The 16832-nt window shown below is 47.3% G+C and overlaps 2 protein-coding genes across 2 annotated transcripts; one reads left to right on the top strand and one right to left on the bottom strand.

Moving 5' to 3' along the window:
- Positions 1-251: 251 nt before the first annotated feature.
- MGST1 (microsomal glutathione S-transferase 1) lies at positions 252-5817 on the bottom strand. The gene is made up of 4 exons (XM_053462091.1): positions 5721-5817; positions 4809-4944; positions 2279-2373; positions 252-846 (listed from the first exon to the last, which is right to left on the bottom strand). Exons 2-4 carry the CDS (start codon positions 4932-4934, stop codon positions 600-602), a joined length of 468 nt encoding a protein of 155 aa, XP_053318066.1. The 5' UTR covers positions 4935-4944; positions 5721-5817; the 3' UTR covers positions 252-599.
- Positions 5818-10051: 4234 nt separating this feature from the next.
- On the top strand, positions 10052-16374 carry SLC15A5 (solute carrier family 15 member 5). Its single transcript, XM_053464549.1, has 9 exons — positions 10052-10541; positions 11062-11284; positions 12512-12681; positions 13028-13248; positions 13650-13836; positions 14492-14680; positions 15284-15415; positions 16024-16132; positions 16227-16374. Exons 1-9 carry the CDS (start codon positions 10181-10183, stop codon positions 16372-16374), a joined length of 1740 nt encoding a protein of 579 aa, XP_053320524.1. The 5' UTR covers positions 10052-10180.
- Positions 16375-16832: the final 458 nt, after the last annotated feature.

Below are 16832 nucleotides of genomic sequence, written 5' to 3'. Positions count from 1 at the left end.
CTAGGATGATGGGTCACATGGAGGGGTTTTTCCCCTCGCCGATTTTATTATTAACCAGTTTCCCCTGGTTTCTCTGGTTTTTCATTTTCATTGTTTGTGCGTCTCGGACAGACCTGCCGAACGCCCACAAACCCTCATCCCAACCCCTTAAAAACAGATCGATCTAAACTAATCCATGGAGGTATTTTCTAGAACAATGATCCAGAAAAAAAATCTCAAACCATTAGGATAAAAGACAAAAAAAGAGCAAATTTGAGAAAAAATTATGCCTTTATTGGTATAATTTAAAAACAATAGATTGTAAGCTTTCAAGACTATCTGGGTCTCTTCTTCAGGCATATTTTATCAACTGCATAGTCTAAGAAGCTTGCAATCTATTCTAGAGATCTTGCATTTGGCCGGTAAAGGCATTATCTTTACTGAATTTGTTCTTTTTCTATGTTTTTATAAAAAGTACGAGTAATATATGAGTTACGTAGAAAATATTTTTAATGATGTTGTTGAATTTTATACGACGTCCACTTCACTAATTCAGAATTATTTTCAGGTAAATTTGTTCCAAAACCATTAACTTGGAATATTTCAGATGAAAAGGCGAGTTACAGATAGAGAAGGCTCTGCAGGACTCTGTACGCCATGGAAACGGTGACTCCGTAGCCAACAAACCAGCCCAGAGCCCGGCTCGGCTGCGGAAGCGGAGTCAGGTAGGCGATGGTGTGGAAGATTCTGGATCCCGCGAATATTCGGAAATGTAACAAAGCCGTGAACAGGTCAGGGTTAGAGAGAGCGTACACCAAGCCGATGCCGACAAACGGAATGATGTTCTCGATGTCGTTCAAGTGGCACCTGCGGACACAGACAGAGCCAATCAGAATACATATCAGTAACGAGGCTCACGTTCAGATTGATGAGCGGCCCGGGCTGGCCATCTGGGACACAAAGCCGAACCGTACTCACCCGAAGCACTCACTCGGGTGCTGCAGCTTGCTGGGTATGATAAGACACATGGTGCGTAGGCATAAAGACATAACGTACGGCCACGCGTATCCAGCCGCACTCAGGTCATCAGACGGCCACCGGCCTTAAAGTGCCAGAGCCGTCCCGTCATCTCCAGTCCGGCTCTGGATAACGGGCCAGCGCAGCAGGCGTGCAGCCGGAGTGCAGCAGGCGTGCAGCCGGAGTGCAGCCGGAGTGCAGGCTCGTTTCAAAGTTTCATGTCCAAACTCCGTTTCCAGGGCCGGGGTTATTCTGCTGGATAAATCTCCGGGGCGTTACAGAAAGCCCCCACCAGCTGGCATTCTTTATGATTTTTTGGCGGCGTTCCGCCGTTGGATGAATCGCTTTTATTTCTTTCTCCTGTTTGCTGTCACATTGAGGGAAGACCTTACGCAACATTTTAATGTCTTTCCAGATAAACGCCGGGACGCGCCATATACCTGCTTAGTACATATAATATTTTCTTACTCTTTACAACAGAGAAACCCCTAAATCTGGCGAGTCGCAGGAAACGCTCTGTGACGATGATTTGCTGAAGGCGAACGGATCTTAAAACTTCGACCCCCTCAGCCTGCGCAGACCCATCAATCCCACGTACGGTTACTTTTATGCCCCGTCCAGAAACATTTTTCTTCTGCGCCAAAACCCCAAGTCCAACCATGAATCTGTTTGTACATTAGGTGCCAGACGAGAAACGCGATCCTTCAGCTTTTTCTTCTATTAGTGTATTAGAGCTCTGCTTTCTATGCAAATGCACAGCTGGGGTAGATCATTTGCATACAAGGACGCAGTATGCTGTCACAAAGGGAGGAGCCAATTACTGTAAACGCTTTATTAACTTGTAATTCTCGCACATTAGAAGCGTCATTCTCATTTCAGCTCTGTTTAGGTGACCGAGTCCCTTCACATTATTAATGATCAGTGTTTAGAGCCAAATCCATGTGACATCATAACCGTATGATCACCGCACCGTTACATGTGTCATCATCTATGTAACATATTACGTTATGACATATTACCTTCTGGAGCAAGTTGTCGATATTTCGCTACTAAAAATCATAAACGATGTCACTTTGTTTTATGGAGCATCCTGTATGAGGCAAAGGGCTGCCCTCTAGTGGCCTATCAGGCACAGCCAGCTGTTTAACCCCTTAAGGCTCAGGGCTATTTCATACATACAGGACCAGAGCAATTTTTGTGTTTTTTGATCAACCCAAGGACCCAGGTCTTCCATCAACCCAAGTCCTGTACCAGAAAATGAGAGGCCACATCAGTCTCTTACCTGCGGACTCGTTCCACGTCAGAATCTGTTCTCAGATATTTCTTGGCATCTGCCCCTTTACCGTGAACCGCAGCGTCCTCAGGATTAGCAAATACCTGTCATCCAAGGACACAGGACAGTTTAGCCACATGACCACGTGTTATTTCTTCATACGCTGAGTGATTTATTTACTAAGCAAGGAGTTTATGCTGAGCTGTGTTCAATTTGGACACTTGCTCTCCAATATATATATATATATATATATATATCCCTATATATTCCTCAAATTATATACTCTCTGGCCGTATAACTAATCCCGTCCTTATAACCCGTTATATCCCTGTATATTCCTCATATTATATATTATATACTCTCCCCCGTATAACTAATCCCGTCCTTATAACCCGTTATATCCTGTATATTCCTCATATTATATATTATATACTCTCCAGCCGTATAACTAATCCCGTCCTTATAACCCGTTATATCCCTGTACATTCCTCATATTATATAATATATAATATATATTATATACTCTCCGGCCGTATAACTAATCCCATCCTTATAACCCGTTATATCCCTGTATATGCCTCATATTATATATTATATACTCTCCGGCAGTATTACTAATCCCGTCCTTATAACCCGTTATATCCTGTATATTCCTCATATTATATATTATATACTCTCCTCCCCGTATAACTAATCCCGTCCTTATAACCCGTTATATCCCTGTATATTCCTCATATTATATATTATATACTCTCCGGCACTATTACTAATCCCGTCCTTATAACCCGTTATATCCTGTATATTCCTCATATTATATATTATATACTCTCCGGCCGTATAACTAATCCCGTCCTTATAACCCGTTATATCCTGTATATTCCTCATATTATATATTATATACTCTCCGGCCGTATAACTAATCCCGTCCTTATAACCCGTTATATCCTGTATATTCCTCATATTATATATTATATACTCTCCGGCCGTATAACTAATCCTGTCCTTATAACCCGTTATATCCCTGTATATTCCTCATATTATATATTATATACTCTCCGGCCGTATAACTAATCCCATCCTTATAACCCGTTATATCCCTGTATATTCCTCATATTATATATTATATACTCTCCGGCAGTATTACTAATCCCATCCTTATAACCCGTTATATCCTGTATATTCCTCATATTATATATTATATACTCTCCCCCCGTATAACTAATCCCGTCCTTATAACCCGTTATATCCCTGTATATTCCTCATATTATAGACTCTCCGGCCGTATAACTAATCCTGTCCTTATAACCCGTTATATCCCTGTATATTCCTCGTATTATATATTATATACTCTCCGGCGGTATAACTAATCCCGCCCTTATAACCCGTTATATCCTGTATATTCCTCATATTATATATTATATACTCCCCCCCGTATAACTAATCCCGTCCTTATAACCCGTTATATCCTGTATATTCCTCATATTATATATTATATACTCTCCGGCCGTATAACTAATCCCGTCCTTATAACCCGTTATATCTCTGTATATTCCTCATATTATATATTATATACTCTCCACCCGTATAACTAATCCCGTCCTTATAACCCGTTATATCCTGTATGTTCCTCATATTATATATTATATACTCTCTGGCCGTATAACTAGTCCCGTCCTTATAACCCGTTATATCCTGTATATTCCTCATATTATATATTCTCTCCTACTGTAATTCCCGTTATATCCCTTATAGCCCCCAGACTTGCACTTTGTAAATATTTAGCTAAAAGACAAAGAAGACACTCACCTTTAGGGGAAGTTGCAGCTCCAGAGTGGCAGCGCACAACGCATTAGGTTGTTTGATTGTGGAGCTGTGGCAGGAAAGAGTCCCCTCTAAAGTCAGTGGGAGCACTTTCTGTGTATGCACGCGGGCAGCGGGGCTCGTTAGTCTCTCTGGAGCTGGCTGCAGCATGCGCACTAACGAGCATGAGATGTGTTTGGAGAAATGCTCTCCTGGAAGTTAATGAGCTGGGGGGGGGGGTTTAATCCCACCCTCTAAATGTGTTTTATTTCCATGTAAATGGAAATGTGTTAACCCCCCAATTCAGCATCCGACATATATGAATTTGGCAACAGATCACCCCCCCTCTAGCCACCCATTTTGGTTAGTTTTCGGGTCGGTTTCTGGTCGGATTGTTCCATCCTGTGTTTCTGTGTTTCTCTCCTTTTATTGTCACCGGAGCCGTGTTGTTCACAGGGGTTCGTGATCCAGGAGTTTGGGGAGGGACGTTCTGAGGACGACTGACGGCGACGGACTAGAACCCATGGTGCATGAGGTACTGGAACCGCCTAGCGGGCTCTTAAAGTTATGCGTTATCGCATGGCGTTATCGTGTGTTAATGAAGCTGCGGCCTACGTCCGACCTGCGCCAATCAAGCTTTTTATTCAGGGTATTGTGTGGATTACTGGTTGGGCTTTAGCAGTTTCTGGAACCTCCTCAGAAAATGAGCGGGAAACAGGTTTTCTCTGCGGATTCTTACCTTCCTTGTGATTCTGAAGAACGCGGTGATTACGCTCATCAGCATCATTTTTAGAAGCACAATCGTCGCGTACGTTGCGAATGCGCGAAACACCTCACTCTGAAAGACCTGAGCGCCGGCCGCCATTTTGTTCTCTCTGTACAAATAAAACAAAGAAAATTATGATAAACGGTGGGAATCGCCTTCGCCCGCCGAGGGATCCATCACAGCGCTTTGCTTCGAGATCGTCCCTAGGTGCAGGATGAGCGTGATCCGCTAAATGGCACAAACGAGAAAAATGCGCCTATCGTGCAGGGGTTAAAAGTCGCGTTTCGGAGCCGGTCGTTTGTGGTGCAGGAGCCACACTTTTCACTCTGAAATCCGAGACACGGAAGGAATTTGAAAAATGTTCTCAGTAAATCCGTTTAATCCGAATCCAGATAAAAGACAGAGGAGAAGCGATTCCTCCCCAACGCGTAACCATTTCTACCGATACTCGCTACTAATATACCTGCGACGGCGCGCGGCCTCCATACTCTGACCGGTGGCCGTGCCAATAAAATAACGTCAGGCGAACATGGCCCAGGGGCCTCCGGAATCCCTGCTACAGGATAAGAGCTCCTGACTGTCTCGTTCTGCCCCGTGACACCCCCGAGTGACCCCAGTCCGACACTAACAGTAGTACAACTCCCATCATGCTGATGGCGTGTGCAGCGTGGACCCCATTGCCGTTGATTTAATTATTTAGTAAAATCTTTAGTTTTCTCCTGATAAACGATGAAGGAAGTGCAGATATTTCTCAATCAAACACAATCTAACATTAAATTCTAACCCGTTAGATTCACTGCGATGATAAATGATATGAGCGGCCACCCAGCAAGGGGGGGGGGGTCTGCAAAGTAACTGGCGACAAATAAATCTTTTTATACCCACCCGGCTCAGAGGGCGATCTCAGCCTAGTCCGTGTGCGAGGAAACCTCTGACTGCTTTGATTGTCAGACACTTCCTGGTCCTGGGAGCTCCCCTCCCCCAATACCCCACCTCCCTATCAACCAGTCACTGTACAGGCACCAGCATCTCGCCCCTCCCCCAGTGGGTACCGGCAGCCTCCTGACCCCACATTGTCCTGAAGGCACCTCGACAGTTTATGGTGACCCCGCCATCCCCTCCATCCACTACTCCTGGCATCTCTATCTCTGCCGACAAATCCACCACCCAGCCGACAGACCAAGTTTGCTGCCGCGGCATCACACCTGCCTCTCCTTCATCCGCACATCCAGTCCCTCCCCTTCACCTGAGAAACATCTCCCAAAGCCCATTCCAAACGCAAGATACCGAAATACTATCCCCTTTCCCTGATGATTTCCCATCGGGACTATTGCAACTCCCTACTAACTGCTCTCCCCGTCTCCCGCCTCTCGCTGCTCCAATCCGGCCGGCAGCTGTCTTTCTGCTCCTCATCTGCCAATCGCTCCATCGCCTCCACAATCAAATTTACACTTCTGACCTACAGAGCCCTCCGCGCCCCCTATATCTCTACCCTACAGCCCAAATACACCCCTAACTGCCCTCTTTGCGTCTCTCTGCCATCATTACCCTTCTCAGTCCTGTATTCAGGATTTGCCCCGCGCTGCACCCCTCCCCCCGGGACTCCCTTCCCCGTTTCGTCAGACTTCTCCCTCATCCGTGACTTTCAAAAATACCTCTGAAAACCCATCTTTTTCCAGAAGTGTCCAACCTTTCCACCCATCACTCTCAGCCATCATCCTAATCAAACCATCTCAGCCGTCTACATTATACAGGGTGCCGGCTCGCTGATTTATCTATACATTACACAGGGGCCGGTCACTGATTTATCTATACATTATACAGGGGGCCGGCTCGCTGATTTATCTATACATTATACAGGGGGCCGGTGACTGATTTATCTATACATTATACAGGGGCCGGTCACTGATTTATCTATACATTATACAGGGGCCGGCTCGCTGATTTATCTATATATTACACAGGGGCGCTGGTCACTGATTTAACTATACATTATACAGAGGGCCGGTCACTGATTTATCTATACATTATACAGGGGGCCGGCTCGCTGATTTATCCATACTTTACACAGGGGCGCCGGTCACTGATTTATCTATACATTATATACATATAACTATACATTATACAGGGCATCTCACTGATTTAAGTGATTGAATAGAGCCCAGGGTCCATGGACTGGTGCGTAGTCTGTACAGACGTGTTCCTGACCCCCCCCCCGTGTCCTTGCACCGCCACATCTCTCATTAATCTGTAACTATTTGTTTTTTCATGACCTGGGATTTTATCGCTGCACAAAGTCCGTGACGCGGAGATCTGCCGAGGTCTCAGGGAGCGGCTGCCGGGCGCCGGCGGACGGATATCTTCACTCATTTCATTAGGTCTGTTACAGTCCAGAGACGCGCATGTTTACATTTCTTATAGAAATATCCCAGATCAGTAATATTTAATATGCCTTCATAATAGATCCATACCCGGCGCGTTTCACGCTTCCCTGAGGGAGACGGATTCCGGTATAAAGCATGATTCCGGGGCAATAATGCAGTTAATTAGCGATCACACAAAGAAAAGCAAAAAAAGGGAAATATTTAACAAAATCAGTAGAATTAAAGAGATAAAAAGAGAGAGGATTTTCTGGAAAATCTGCCATTACAGCGAAACGCGCCCCACGTCCCAGATTTCTCCAAACTAAGAGAAACTTTGGGTTGGGTTCCCTGAAAACCTCCATCAGAAAGGATCCATTCCCAAGTAGAGGAGGCTCTAACTCTGAATTCCAAATCATTATTTACCACTCAATACCTACCCTACAGGGTGTCAGAGCCAGCGGCAGAGGAAAGAAGAAAGAGCCCAATTCTGACCCTAAAAAATGCTCTCGTCGAGATGTCTGTGACGATGCGCGCCCACGAGTAATGCTACATCGTACCGGGAAGGAACCAGGGGGTCGTATCGCCGGTTCATGGCAGATGGAATCAGTCGCTGAGAAGATTACCTTTGCTGATAGGAGCAGCCGGGTTCACAAAGACCAGGACAGAATGGCAAGGAGCGCCGAGCGTTACGGAATGATCCATCACATAGGGTCCTGGGCACATAACGCTTTTGCCCCTGCACTTACCCCTACCCTGCATGGGGGTGATGGCCGCAGACTCTGGTGGCACAGATGAGCCCCTTACAAATCCGTCCCTTTTGCCCCATTGGTAATCTGCCCCTGGTAGTAATCTGGCGGAAATGGGGTCCCTGATCTCTGGGGGTCTGCATGTCTCTCCACATCATTATTTCCCCATTATTAACTCTTTCTGCTGTTTTTACGGGGCTGATAACGAATATTCATGCGCCACCCAGAGACCCCGATGCACCCAGCGCTCCCGATCGAACTCCTGTACCCCCTCTAGTCCTGGATATGAACGGGGAAGCCCTGAATAAGCAGGTATTATTGCGCAGGTGCAAGAAACACCTTAAATACCCCCAAAAATACCAGCCATTTCAGCCATACGAGGATTTCCTCAACGGATTGAAGGCGCGTTCTGGGGAATCAAAGTGTGAAGTTCAGCCAGCAATCGGTTTCTGGGGATTTATAGACCGATTTGCGTTAATTGCGGGACTCGGAGCAGTAAATTCCTGGATGAATCTCGTAACAAAGTGTCTTGGATAGAAACTTCCTGAGTCATCTAAAAACGGAACCTTTTTTCAGTGACCCTTCGAGGCAGAAACCTTGAATCTGTTAAAGTACGTTGTTCCGTGATTTACCGACCCGGAGAAATGATTCCAAATAAAATGTATCAAAGCGTAGAAGCGATCAACTGAGATGGAGGAAATCACCTCGCCCTGAACCTTCGTGCCGATCGCGTTTGTCAAAGAGTTTCATCGGCCTGCGTGGTGAATGGGATCAGAAACGGAGGCCGTGGAGAACGAGCCAACGTCCTGCACCAGGAGGAGAACCTGGAGCTTGAGATGAGGTCCAGCAGATGAGTGACCAGATGAGTGACAACGTTCCCTCCAACATCTCATATCTTCCTTTGGCTTCCAGTACGGCCTATAAGCCGATGGCGCTCTAATCTATATCTCCTCTCCCCACCATCTCTTCAAAGCGTTAGTTCTGTCTGCGCCCTCAGGAGTTTGAGATGAAATGGCAGCCTCTGTGCGGAGTGCCAGCGATTGCGTCTGCCCGCCGAGCGCCAGCGTTTGCGTCTGCCCGCCGAGCGCCAGTGTCTGCCCGCGGAGCACCAGTGTTTGCGTCTGCATGGGGAGCGTTTGTGTCTGCCCGCCGAGCGCCAGTGTTCGCGTCTGCATGGGGAGTGCCAGCGTTTGCGTCTGCTCGCCGAGCGCCAGCGTCTGCCCGCGGAGTGCGCTCTGCTGATTGTAACGTCAGCCGCAGGTGGATCTTCAGGTCGACTTGGTGGAGTTTGCAGAAGTTGATAAAACATCCGGGACTAATTAGAGCCGCGATCTGAAGAGCTCCAGAAAGCGGGAAGAGAAGCTTCCAGAGCGAGCCGGGCACATAGCAGCACAGTGCTAATTGCCCCGTCTCATGCGCTGTCTGCCTCTCACCGTCCTCTGACCTTTTATGTTCACATCGGAGACTTCGCGGAGGTTTCATCAAATTTCTGATGTTGAAAGGATTATTGCTTGTTAGACCAACCTGACAAAAGGACAGACAGATTCGGAAATAATTTGACTCTAAATGATCTCAGAGGGGCCAATTTAGGAATCTCGGACAGGACCTGTTACCGGCAGCCGCGTCGGTTATTCTTAGCGGAGTAACGGGCAGCGATTTAGATATTTAATTCCAATCGACCAATGCGTTGAGCGCGGCGGCCGCGGTACCGACCCCAGCCCGTTGGCTTTGTATCCAAAGCGTTTTATTTCTTTTTTATTTGTCCTCCGGATAACCGACCCACCGGCCCAAGGAGGCTCCAGAGGCCACCATAGATCCGGCCTCTATTGGTGAAGGAGCTTTGCGAGGGTCTCGAGAGGACGGAGGGAAAGGACCTCCTGGTGCGTAACACGCGATGAAAAGAGCAAGTGGTCTGTCTCTCACATGTGTTTTTAGCATTGGGCCAAGTCTTGGGATTTGCCCCCCATGGAGCCCTCTCCCGCCTGTCCCGTGTCGCGTGTTCTTTCTTCACCGCCTATTACACGGCATTTAACGTGTAGTAACCGTGGTTAAGTATCTGTCCCTGCTCCTCCAGGGACTGTTTATTCATCTGGGTCGCGAGCGTGCGATGGACACAGATCCCGAGAAACGACGTGGACGTGTGAGTGGGGGAGAAATAGTATTATCAGCGTGTGGAATTTGAGGCTGACTCCCAGCACTGGTGGAGCCTCCGCCATGGTGCCCACTTCCAGTGAAGATGCCTCTCATTGACCTGAAGTATTTTCCATCACAGCAGCTTTTGGACCATTCTGCTGAAAGCTCCTACGGGGAAGACCCTCGTCCCGAATCTTCCAGACGCCAAACCGGGAAGAACCTGCAGCTGGTTATCTGCGTCCTGCTCGTGGAATTATGTGAGAGGTTCACTTTTTTTGGGACCGTCTGCAATATGATCCTGTTTTGCACCATCAAGCTTGGCTATGGGAACCACGAGGCGGCCATTGTGAATCTGGTCTTTGTTGGGACGTCCACGTTGACGCCTGTGCTGGTCAGCTGGTTCGTCGAATCATGCGCCGGACGCACAAAGGTGATTTACGCCTGCGCGCTCCTGCACTTTGTGGGTAAGTAGCTATTTTCTTCTAGAAACCCAGAACCTGCCAGCAGATCGGCCCCAAACAGGCTGCAGTAAAGACTCAAACCTTAATCAGTTGTTGGTCTCGTCTTAGATTCAGGAGCCGTATGTCTATCCCATGCATGTTTATTACCCTCACTGCATTACCCTCTACCACTTCTGCTGGGAGGCTGCTCCACTTATCCACCACCCTCTCAGTAAAGTAAAACTTCCTTCTGTTCCATCTCAATCCCTGACTCTCTAGTGTTAGATTCCGGTCTCTTGTTGAAACTTTTCTCCTCCTTTGAAATAAACTCCCTCCCGTCCCCTTTACGGATTTACATTTTTCAGCACACTTCGGAGGAAAAAGCAAATATTTGGAAATATATATTTTTTCTGCGCAAATAGAGGCAGAACTAAAAGAGATGGGAAGAGAACTTTTCGGTGTATTTCGTGACTTCCATTTGCACAATTTCTTCCCCTCTTATGTCGCCCGAATAATAATAATCTCCTCATTCCTTCTGCTGCAGGAACGGCGCTGCTGCCGGTGGTCGCCTTCCCGTTTGAAGATTTTTACATCGATACGCGGAATATCGCGCATGGTTTGGGTCACAGGGAGCAGACGGCGCTCTTCTACGCGGGGTTGCTCATGGCCTCTGTAGGAAGTGGAGGGATCCGGGCGATCGTCTGCCCTCTCGGTGCTTATAACCTCCAGGGGTACAAGCGAACGGAGCTAATGTCATTCTTTAACTGGTTAGTATATGGTTAACAGGGTATATATTAGAGGGTTAGATGCCATAACCGCACCGCACGCTCCGTATAAACCGCAGGAACAATCACTGCTTGCCATGGCGACTGCTCCACGAGCACCGTGTTCTGCCACGGAGACGGGTGAAAGGATATTATCCTTAGAATTATTATCATCAGTATTATTATTATCATGATACAAAGTAACCGGGGTGGCATGCAGTCGTCACTCGGCCGCGTTCTGTACCTGATTTTATTCTTTCGCTCCACGTTCAGCGGTCTGTCGTCGGTTCTTTACTCTCCACGTCACTCCACGCTCAGCCGGTCTGTCGTCGGTTCTTTACTCTCCACGTCACTCCTGTTACGCTCAGCCGGTCTGTCGTCGGTTCTTTACTCTCCACGTCACTCCTGTTACGCTCAGCCGGTCAGTCATCGGTTCTTTACTCTCCGCATCGCTCCACGCTCAGCCGGTCAGTCATCGGTTCTTTACTCTCCGCATCGCTCCACGTGCAGCCGGTCTGTCGCCGGTTCTTTACTCTCCACGTCACTCCACGTTCAGCCGGTCTGTCGTCGGTTCTTTACTCTCCACGTCACTCCTGTTACGCTCAGCCGGTCTGTCGTCGGTTCTTTACTCTCCACATCGCTCCACGCTCAGCCGGTCAGTCATCGGTTCTTTACTCTCCGCATCGCTCCACGTGCAGCCGGTCTGTCGCCTGTTCTTTACTCTCCACGTCACTCCACGTTCAGCCGGTCTGTCGTCGGTTCTTTACTCTCCGCATCGCTCCACGCTCAGCCGGTCTGTCGTCGGTTCTTTACTCTCCACGTCACTCCTGTTACGCTCAGCCGGTCTGTCGTCGGTTCTTTACTCTCCGCATCGCTCCACGCTCAGCCGGTCAGTCATCGGTTCTTTACTCTCCACGTCACTCCTGTTACGCTCAGCCGGTCTGTCGTCGGTTCTTTACTCTCCGCATCGCTCCACGCTCAGCCGGTCTGTCGTCGGTTCTTTACTCTCCACGTCACTCCTGTTACGCTCAGCCGGTCTGTCGTCGGTTCTTTACTCTCCGCATCGCTCCACGCTCAGCCGGTCAGTCATCGGTTCTTTACTCTCCGAAGGAGTTTCTTTGTTGTGTTTTGGGTGAATATATGTGTTTTTTGTGTGTTTTGTGCTAGGTGAGCGCGTTTTTGTTGTGTTTTCTACACATTTTTTTAACGCTTCTTTTTGTCTCGTTTCAGGTTCTATTGGCTGGTGAACCTTAACTCTTTGGTAGTGTTTTCCGGGATTGCGTATATTCAGCAGTCAGTGGCGAAAAACCTGGGCTTTCTGATTCCTTTCATGTCCGTCGTTATGTCTTTGATAACAATTCACATGATCCGCGGGGAGCTCCTGAGACGGCCCAAGAAAGGTAAGAGAACCGGGCTAAACCCCAGCCACAGATTACACTGCGAGGGCCAAGATCCAGCCCGGTCCTGGCAGAAAACACAGAAGGAGGAAAGAAAGTAGTTATTTACCGAGACTGGTAGATAAGTGGCACGGCCTCCCAGCAGAAGTGGTAGAGGGTAATACAGTGAGGGGATTAAACATGCATGGGATAGACATACGGCTCCTGAATCTAAGACGACACCAACGACTGATTAAGGTTTGACTCCTTACAGCAGGAGAAGCGGGCGACTAGACGGGGGCCGGATGGGGCCGATCTGCCGTTAACGTGAATAAGAAGTTTTTTGTGATAACGCCCTTTTGTACTGCAGGTGCCGCTCTACCAATAGCGTTTGGCGTGTTCACGAACGCATTACGCATGTGTTGTGTTACGTACCGTCACGTCGGGGGATGTGTGACCACGTGGCTCGATCGGGCCAAAGAGAATAACGGCGGCTGGTACAGCGAGTCACACGTGGAAAGCACTAAAGCTCTCGTGAGACTTTTCCCGCTTTTTACCTCCCAGATCCTGTATCGAACATGCGCGACGCAGGTAAGAATCCCGCGGAAACTATGGCGGCGAGAGGGGCTTCAAAAGTCCCCAAATACAAATAACGTGCGGCTTAGGATTTGTTATTATTACCCTTTTGTACCCCATTATAATATCTACAAAACACTCCAAAAGTTTCCAGGCTTTTTTTTCTGTGAAAAAGAATTTTCTCCGGAAACAGCGAAATCCGGAAAGATAGAAGAAAAGCCAATTAGCGATATAACTATAATGCTTATATAGCGCCAGCAGATTCTGTAGCGCTGTTACAATGGGGACAGTGAAAATAAAATAATATTAACACACGTTAGGGCAAAGTGGGACAGAGGGAGAAGAGGGCCCTGACCCCAGGAGCTTACAATCTATTGAGAGCAGAGATATAACGTATTCACTGTTTTAATGCGCAGATTTCATCCGGATATTTCATCCAAACCATGAACTCGGATTTGAGTTTTAACGGCTTCCTTCTGCCGATCGCCGCCATGAAGATTATCAGTATAATTCCTCTCCTAATTATCGCTCCCTGCCTCGAGTGTTTCAACTCGTATGTATTCTCCAAGACGGGGTATGGATTGTCGCCCTCCGTGTCAATAAGTACGTTTCTGGAGAGCATCACAGTAAATGTTTAACAGGAAAGCCACATCTATGACATCGTAGGATGTCATCAGACTCGTCTATATATTACACAATAAGAAGCCATCAGACTTCCGTGTAGAGGACGTGATGGCAGACAGCGTATCAGACGTACTGCTGGTCGGAGGGAAAGGGGGATGAGGAGTAACCTGGGATCGGAGCACACAGGGATCAGCCACCAAATGAGATCCTACCCCAGAAATCAACACTTTGGGGCATCTGTAGGGCAACTATTTGCCTGTAAAAGCAAAATACCCCCTATGACTCCTGTCTTATATTCCAGACCACCAGGTCTCTGCATGCCCAAACCGGTGTGAAGCAGGAGAATGTGCTCCCTCGTTAAATTAAACAGCAAGGAGTACTTACTGAAGCCCCCATTCCATGTGCATGTAAAAGGGGGTATTTGTGAAAGGCCCCAAAATATTAAGAAACGTGCTCTATCCTGTGCTAAATACTCGGTGGTTCGTCTGCAGAAACTAAGACCATGGCCTCCGACCTCTCGCTTCATTCCGGTGGGTCCATCAGATTGCGTTATTTTGGTGTCTGAGTTGATAAAAATGTGTATTTCCGGCTTTGACTTCTCGATCATTACTAATCATTTGTTTTTTGGATCTAGTCTGTGGTCACCTCGGGGCTGCGCTCTCCTTATTGCTGGCCGGGGTCTATGAGATGCAGAGAAAGAACTTCCCTTTGGTTGAACAGACGCTTTCTGGAAAGGTTCTGCAGGTCTCCTCCATGTCGGCTTTCCAGCTGGCCCCGCAATACGCACTTCTGGGATTCGCCGAAGCGATGGTGACTCCTTCCTGTAAGCGCTCAAAGGTTCTGTGAGCTCCGGATGTCCATTAACAGGAATCTTGGTGGGAAGAGCATGGGACGTCTCTCCTTCTCTGTTATATCGACCATAATATCTTGTCTGTGGTGGCCACCATGTCTTTAGAAACATCGTTAGAGAAACAAACAGTTTAAGCCTCTTATGCTCCCCCACTTCTAGTCTATAATAAGTAAAGAGACGTAGCGGACAGTCGTCCGCCGCGTGGGATGTTTACACGTTGGATTCTCCGTCCTGTTGCTGGTGGCCAGGGTTCTTCCACCATAAGCTCTTTAGTGATTCCTTTCAGGAACTTTATGATGAATCTGTGCCTCTCACCTCTGAGGGACCATTTGGGCCAGCGGGGGCCCCAAGCAGCTGCTTAATGTGCTAACATGGTGGCCTCTCCTTTGCCCATCATTACTTTGATCTGGTTTCTGAAGTTTGAAGAATCTCATGGTTGCTGCTCCTGGAAGCCACAAAAAGGCCACGATTTAAGCTCTTGTGGGGTGTTTCAAAGTGCAGTTAACCCTTTCCTGCCGTTTGTATTTTTGACGGGTCGTTGCAGATTTCAGTGAAATTTATAATTCTGTCCCACAGGCTCTGTGATCACGTTCAGGTTCGCGCCGAGTCGTCTTCGTTCCACCTCAATGCACTTCTTGACGCTTTTCAATGCCGCCGGGTGTTTTACGGGAGCGTTGATGGTCGATGCCGTGTTTTTAGGCTCTGGGGGTAAGTTTTCAGCAGTTTTTATATTATGGATTTCGGGAAGAACGTTTCCTGTAGTCGATATTCCATAAAATGGCGAAACCTATAATGTTTGCATTACTTGGAAGGAATTAGTAGGAAGATTTAACGTTCTGGATCGTGTTACTTAATGCTAATGCTTTTAGACGCATTTGGGGCCCCTAGTTTGGTGTTCATTCTGTGAGGACACCCCGAGATTATTACCCCAAAGTACCACGCGGAGCTCCTCCTGTGTGTCTCGCAACACAAACCATTGGAGCCTCCGAGTCTTATCCGGCTTCTTAACCAAAATACGGAGCATCGGGGCTTATCGGGCCGGCTTTGCTGAGTTGGGGTCAATCACGTCGGGTCATTTGTTTTCCTCCAAATGTCTACAAATAAAAGAAATTCTGCTTTATTACAAGCGCCTTGCGAAGAGACTGATTGGGACAAAGCGTAAACATTCTCCAAAATATCTCCAGGCTTCCTCAAAGTATCGCCCCGAAATCTCAATAGAAAAGTAAATTGCCATATTTCCCCCCCATTGCTGTTATTTTGGGGTCTGCCTTTTATGCCTGATCCGTAATTCACGATGGGCTTTGTGTTGGTTTTAGGCGACTGGTACCCAGACCTCCTGCCCCGTGGCCACTTTGAGAGGTTCTTCTTCTTTCTGGCTTCCGTTATGTTCCTGAACGCCCTGGGTTTCTGGATGATTTCTCGCAGGTGAGCGCATCGAGTTCCCCTAAAGACACTTTTTACTTTGATTACGATGTTTTTTTCGCTCGTTAATTCTCTTTTTTTCTGTTTCTGTTGGAAGATACGATGATCTGGATCAGGAGATGGACCAGGGATTCCGGGGAGATCTTCTCGAGGAAAAATTATTACAGCATGAAAAATCGCTAAAGTTTTATGAAAGTATTTATGAATGGTCCTCGCATTTTTCTCCTATGGAGACAACGGTTTAATCCAAAACTTGGTGAGCTGCGCAGGCATCAGGTTCTGGTGGTCTGAGGAGAACAAGTCCCCGGCTCCTCACACTATTCCAGCCGGCTCGATAACTTACCTTAAAGGTGCATTGTTCCTAGCGCTACCTGAATGGGAAAATGCTTTAAATGGTGTCAAATTTGGCCTCATCCACCATTTTTGCCAGGAACACTTAATTGTCATGTGACACAAACGCAGTCACTGATAAGCGATTCTGTTTTGTTTTTATTACATTAAACCTTTATAGGAGAGAATATAGCGACCCATCTTAATACATAAACCCGTCTGCTAAGGTTTCTTTGCTTGATGAACAGGGAGCGAAATGAACGCTTTAGTTTGGTAGGATAAACACAAGGGGCTTGTCTTCTAAATATATGGGTTTTGGTTTATTTTGTGTATTTATAAATATATTTAAAATACAAATAAATACTGCTTTGGA

This window comes from Spea bombifrons, chromosome 4, assembly GCF_027358695.1.
Source record: "Spea bombifrons isolate aSpeBom1 chromosome 4, aSpeBom1.2.pri, whole genome shotgun sequence".
NCBI lineage: Eukaryota > Metazoa > Chordata > Amphibia > Anura > Pelobatidae > Spea > Spea bombifrons.
This window is presented reverse-complemented; position numbering and strand designations above follow the sequence as displayed.

Bases quoted from the DNA above. Each gene is read 5' to 3' on its own strand.
- SLC15A5 (XM_053464549.1), top strand. From the start codon at position 10,181: ATGCCTCTCATTGACCTGAAGTATTTTCCATCACAGCAGCTTTTGGAC. The intron at 12,682-13,027 runs GTAAGAGAACCG...TTTGTACTGCAG, and splicing joins CCTGAGACGGCCCAAGAAAG to GTGCCGCTCTACCAATAGCG. The intron at 16,133-16,226 runs GTGAGCGCATCG...TTCTGTTGGAAG, and splicing joins TTCTGGATGATTTCTCGCAG to ATACGATGATCTGGATCAGG.
- MGST1 (XM_053462091.1), bottom strand. From the start codon at position 4,934: ATGGCGGCCGGCGCTCAGGTCTTTCAGAGTGAGGTGTTTCGCGCATTC. The intron at 2,374-4,808 runs GTAAGAATCCGC...CTTGGATGACAG, and splicing joins TCTTCAGAATCACAAGGAAG to GTATTTGCTAATCCTGAGGA. The intron at 847-2,278 runs GTAAGAGACTGA...CTGTGTCCGCAG, and splicing joins GACGTGGAACGAGTCCGCAG to GTGCCACTTGAACGACATCG.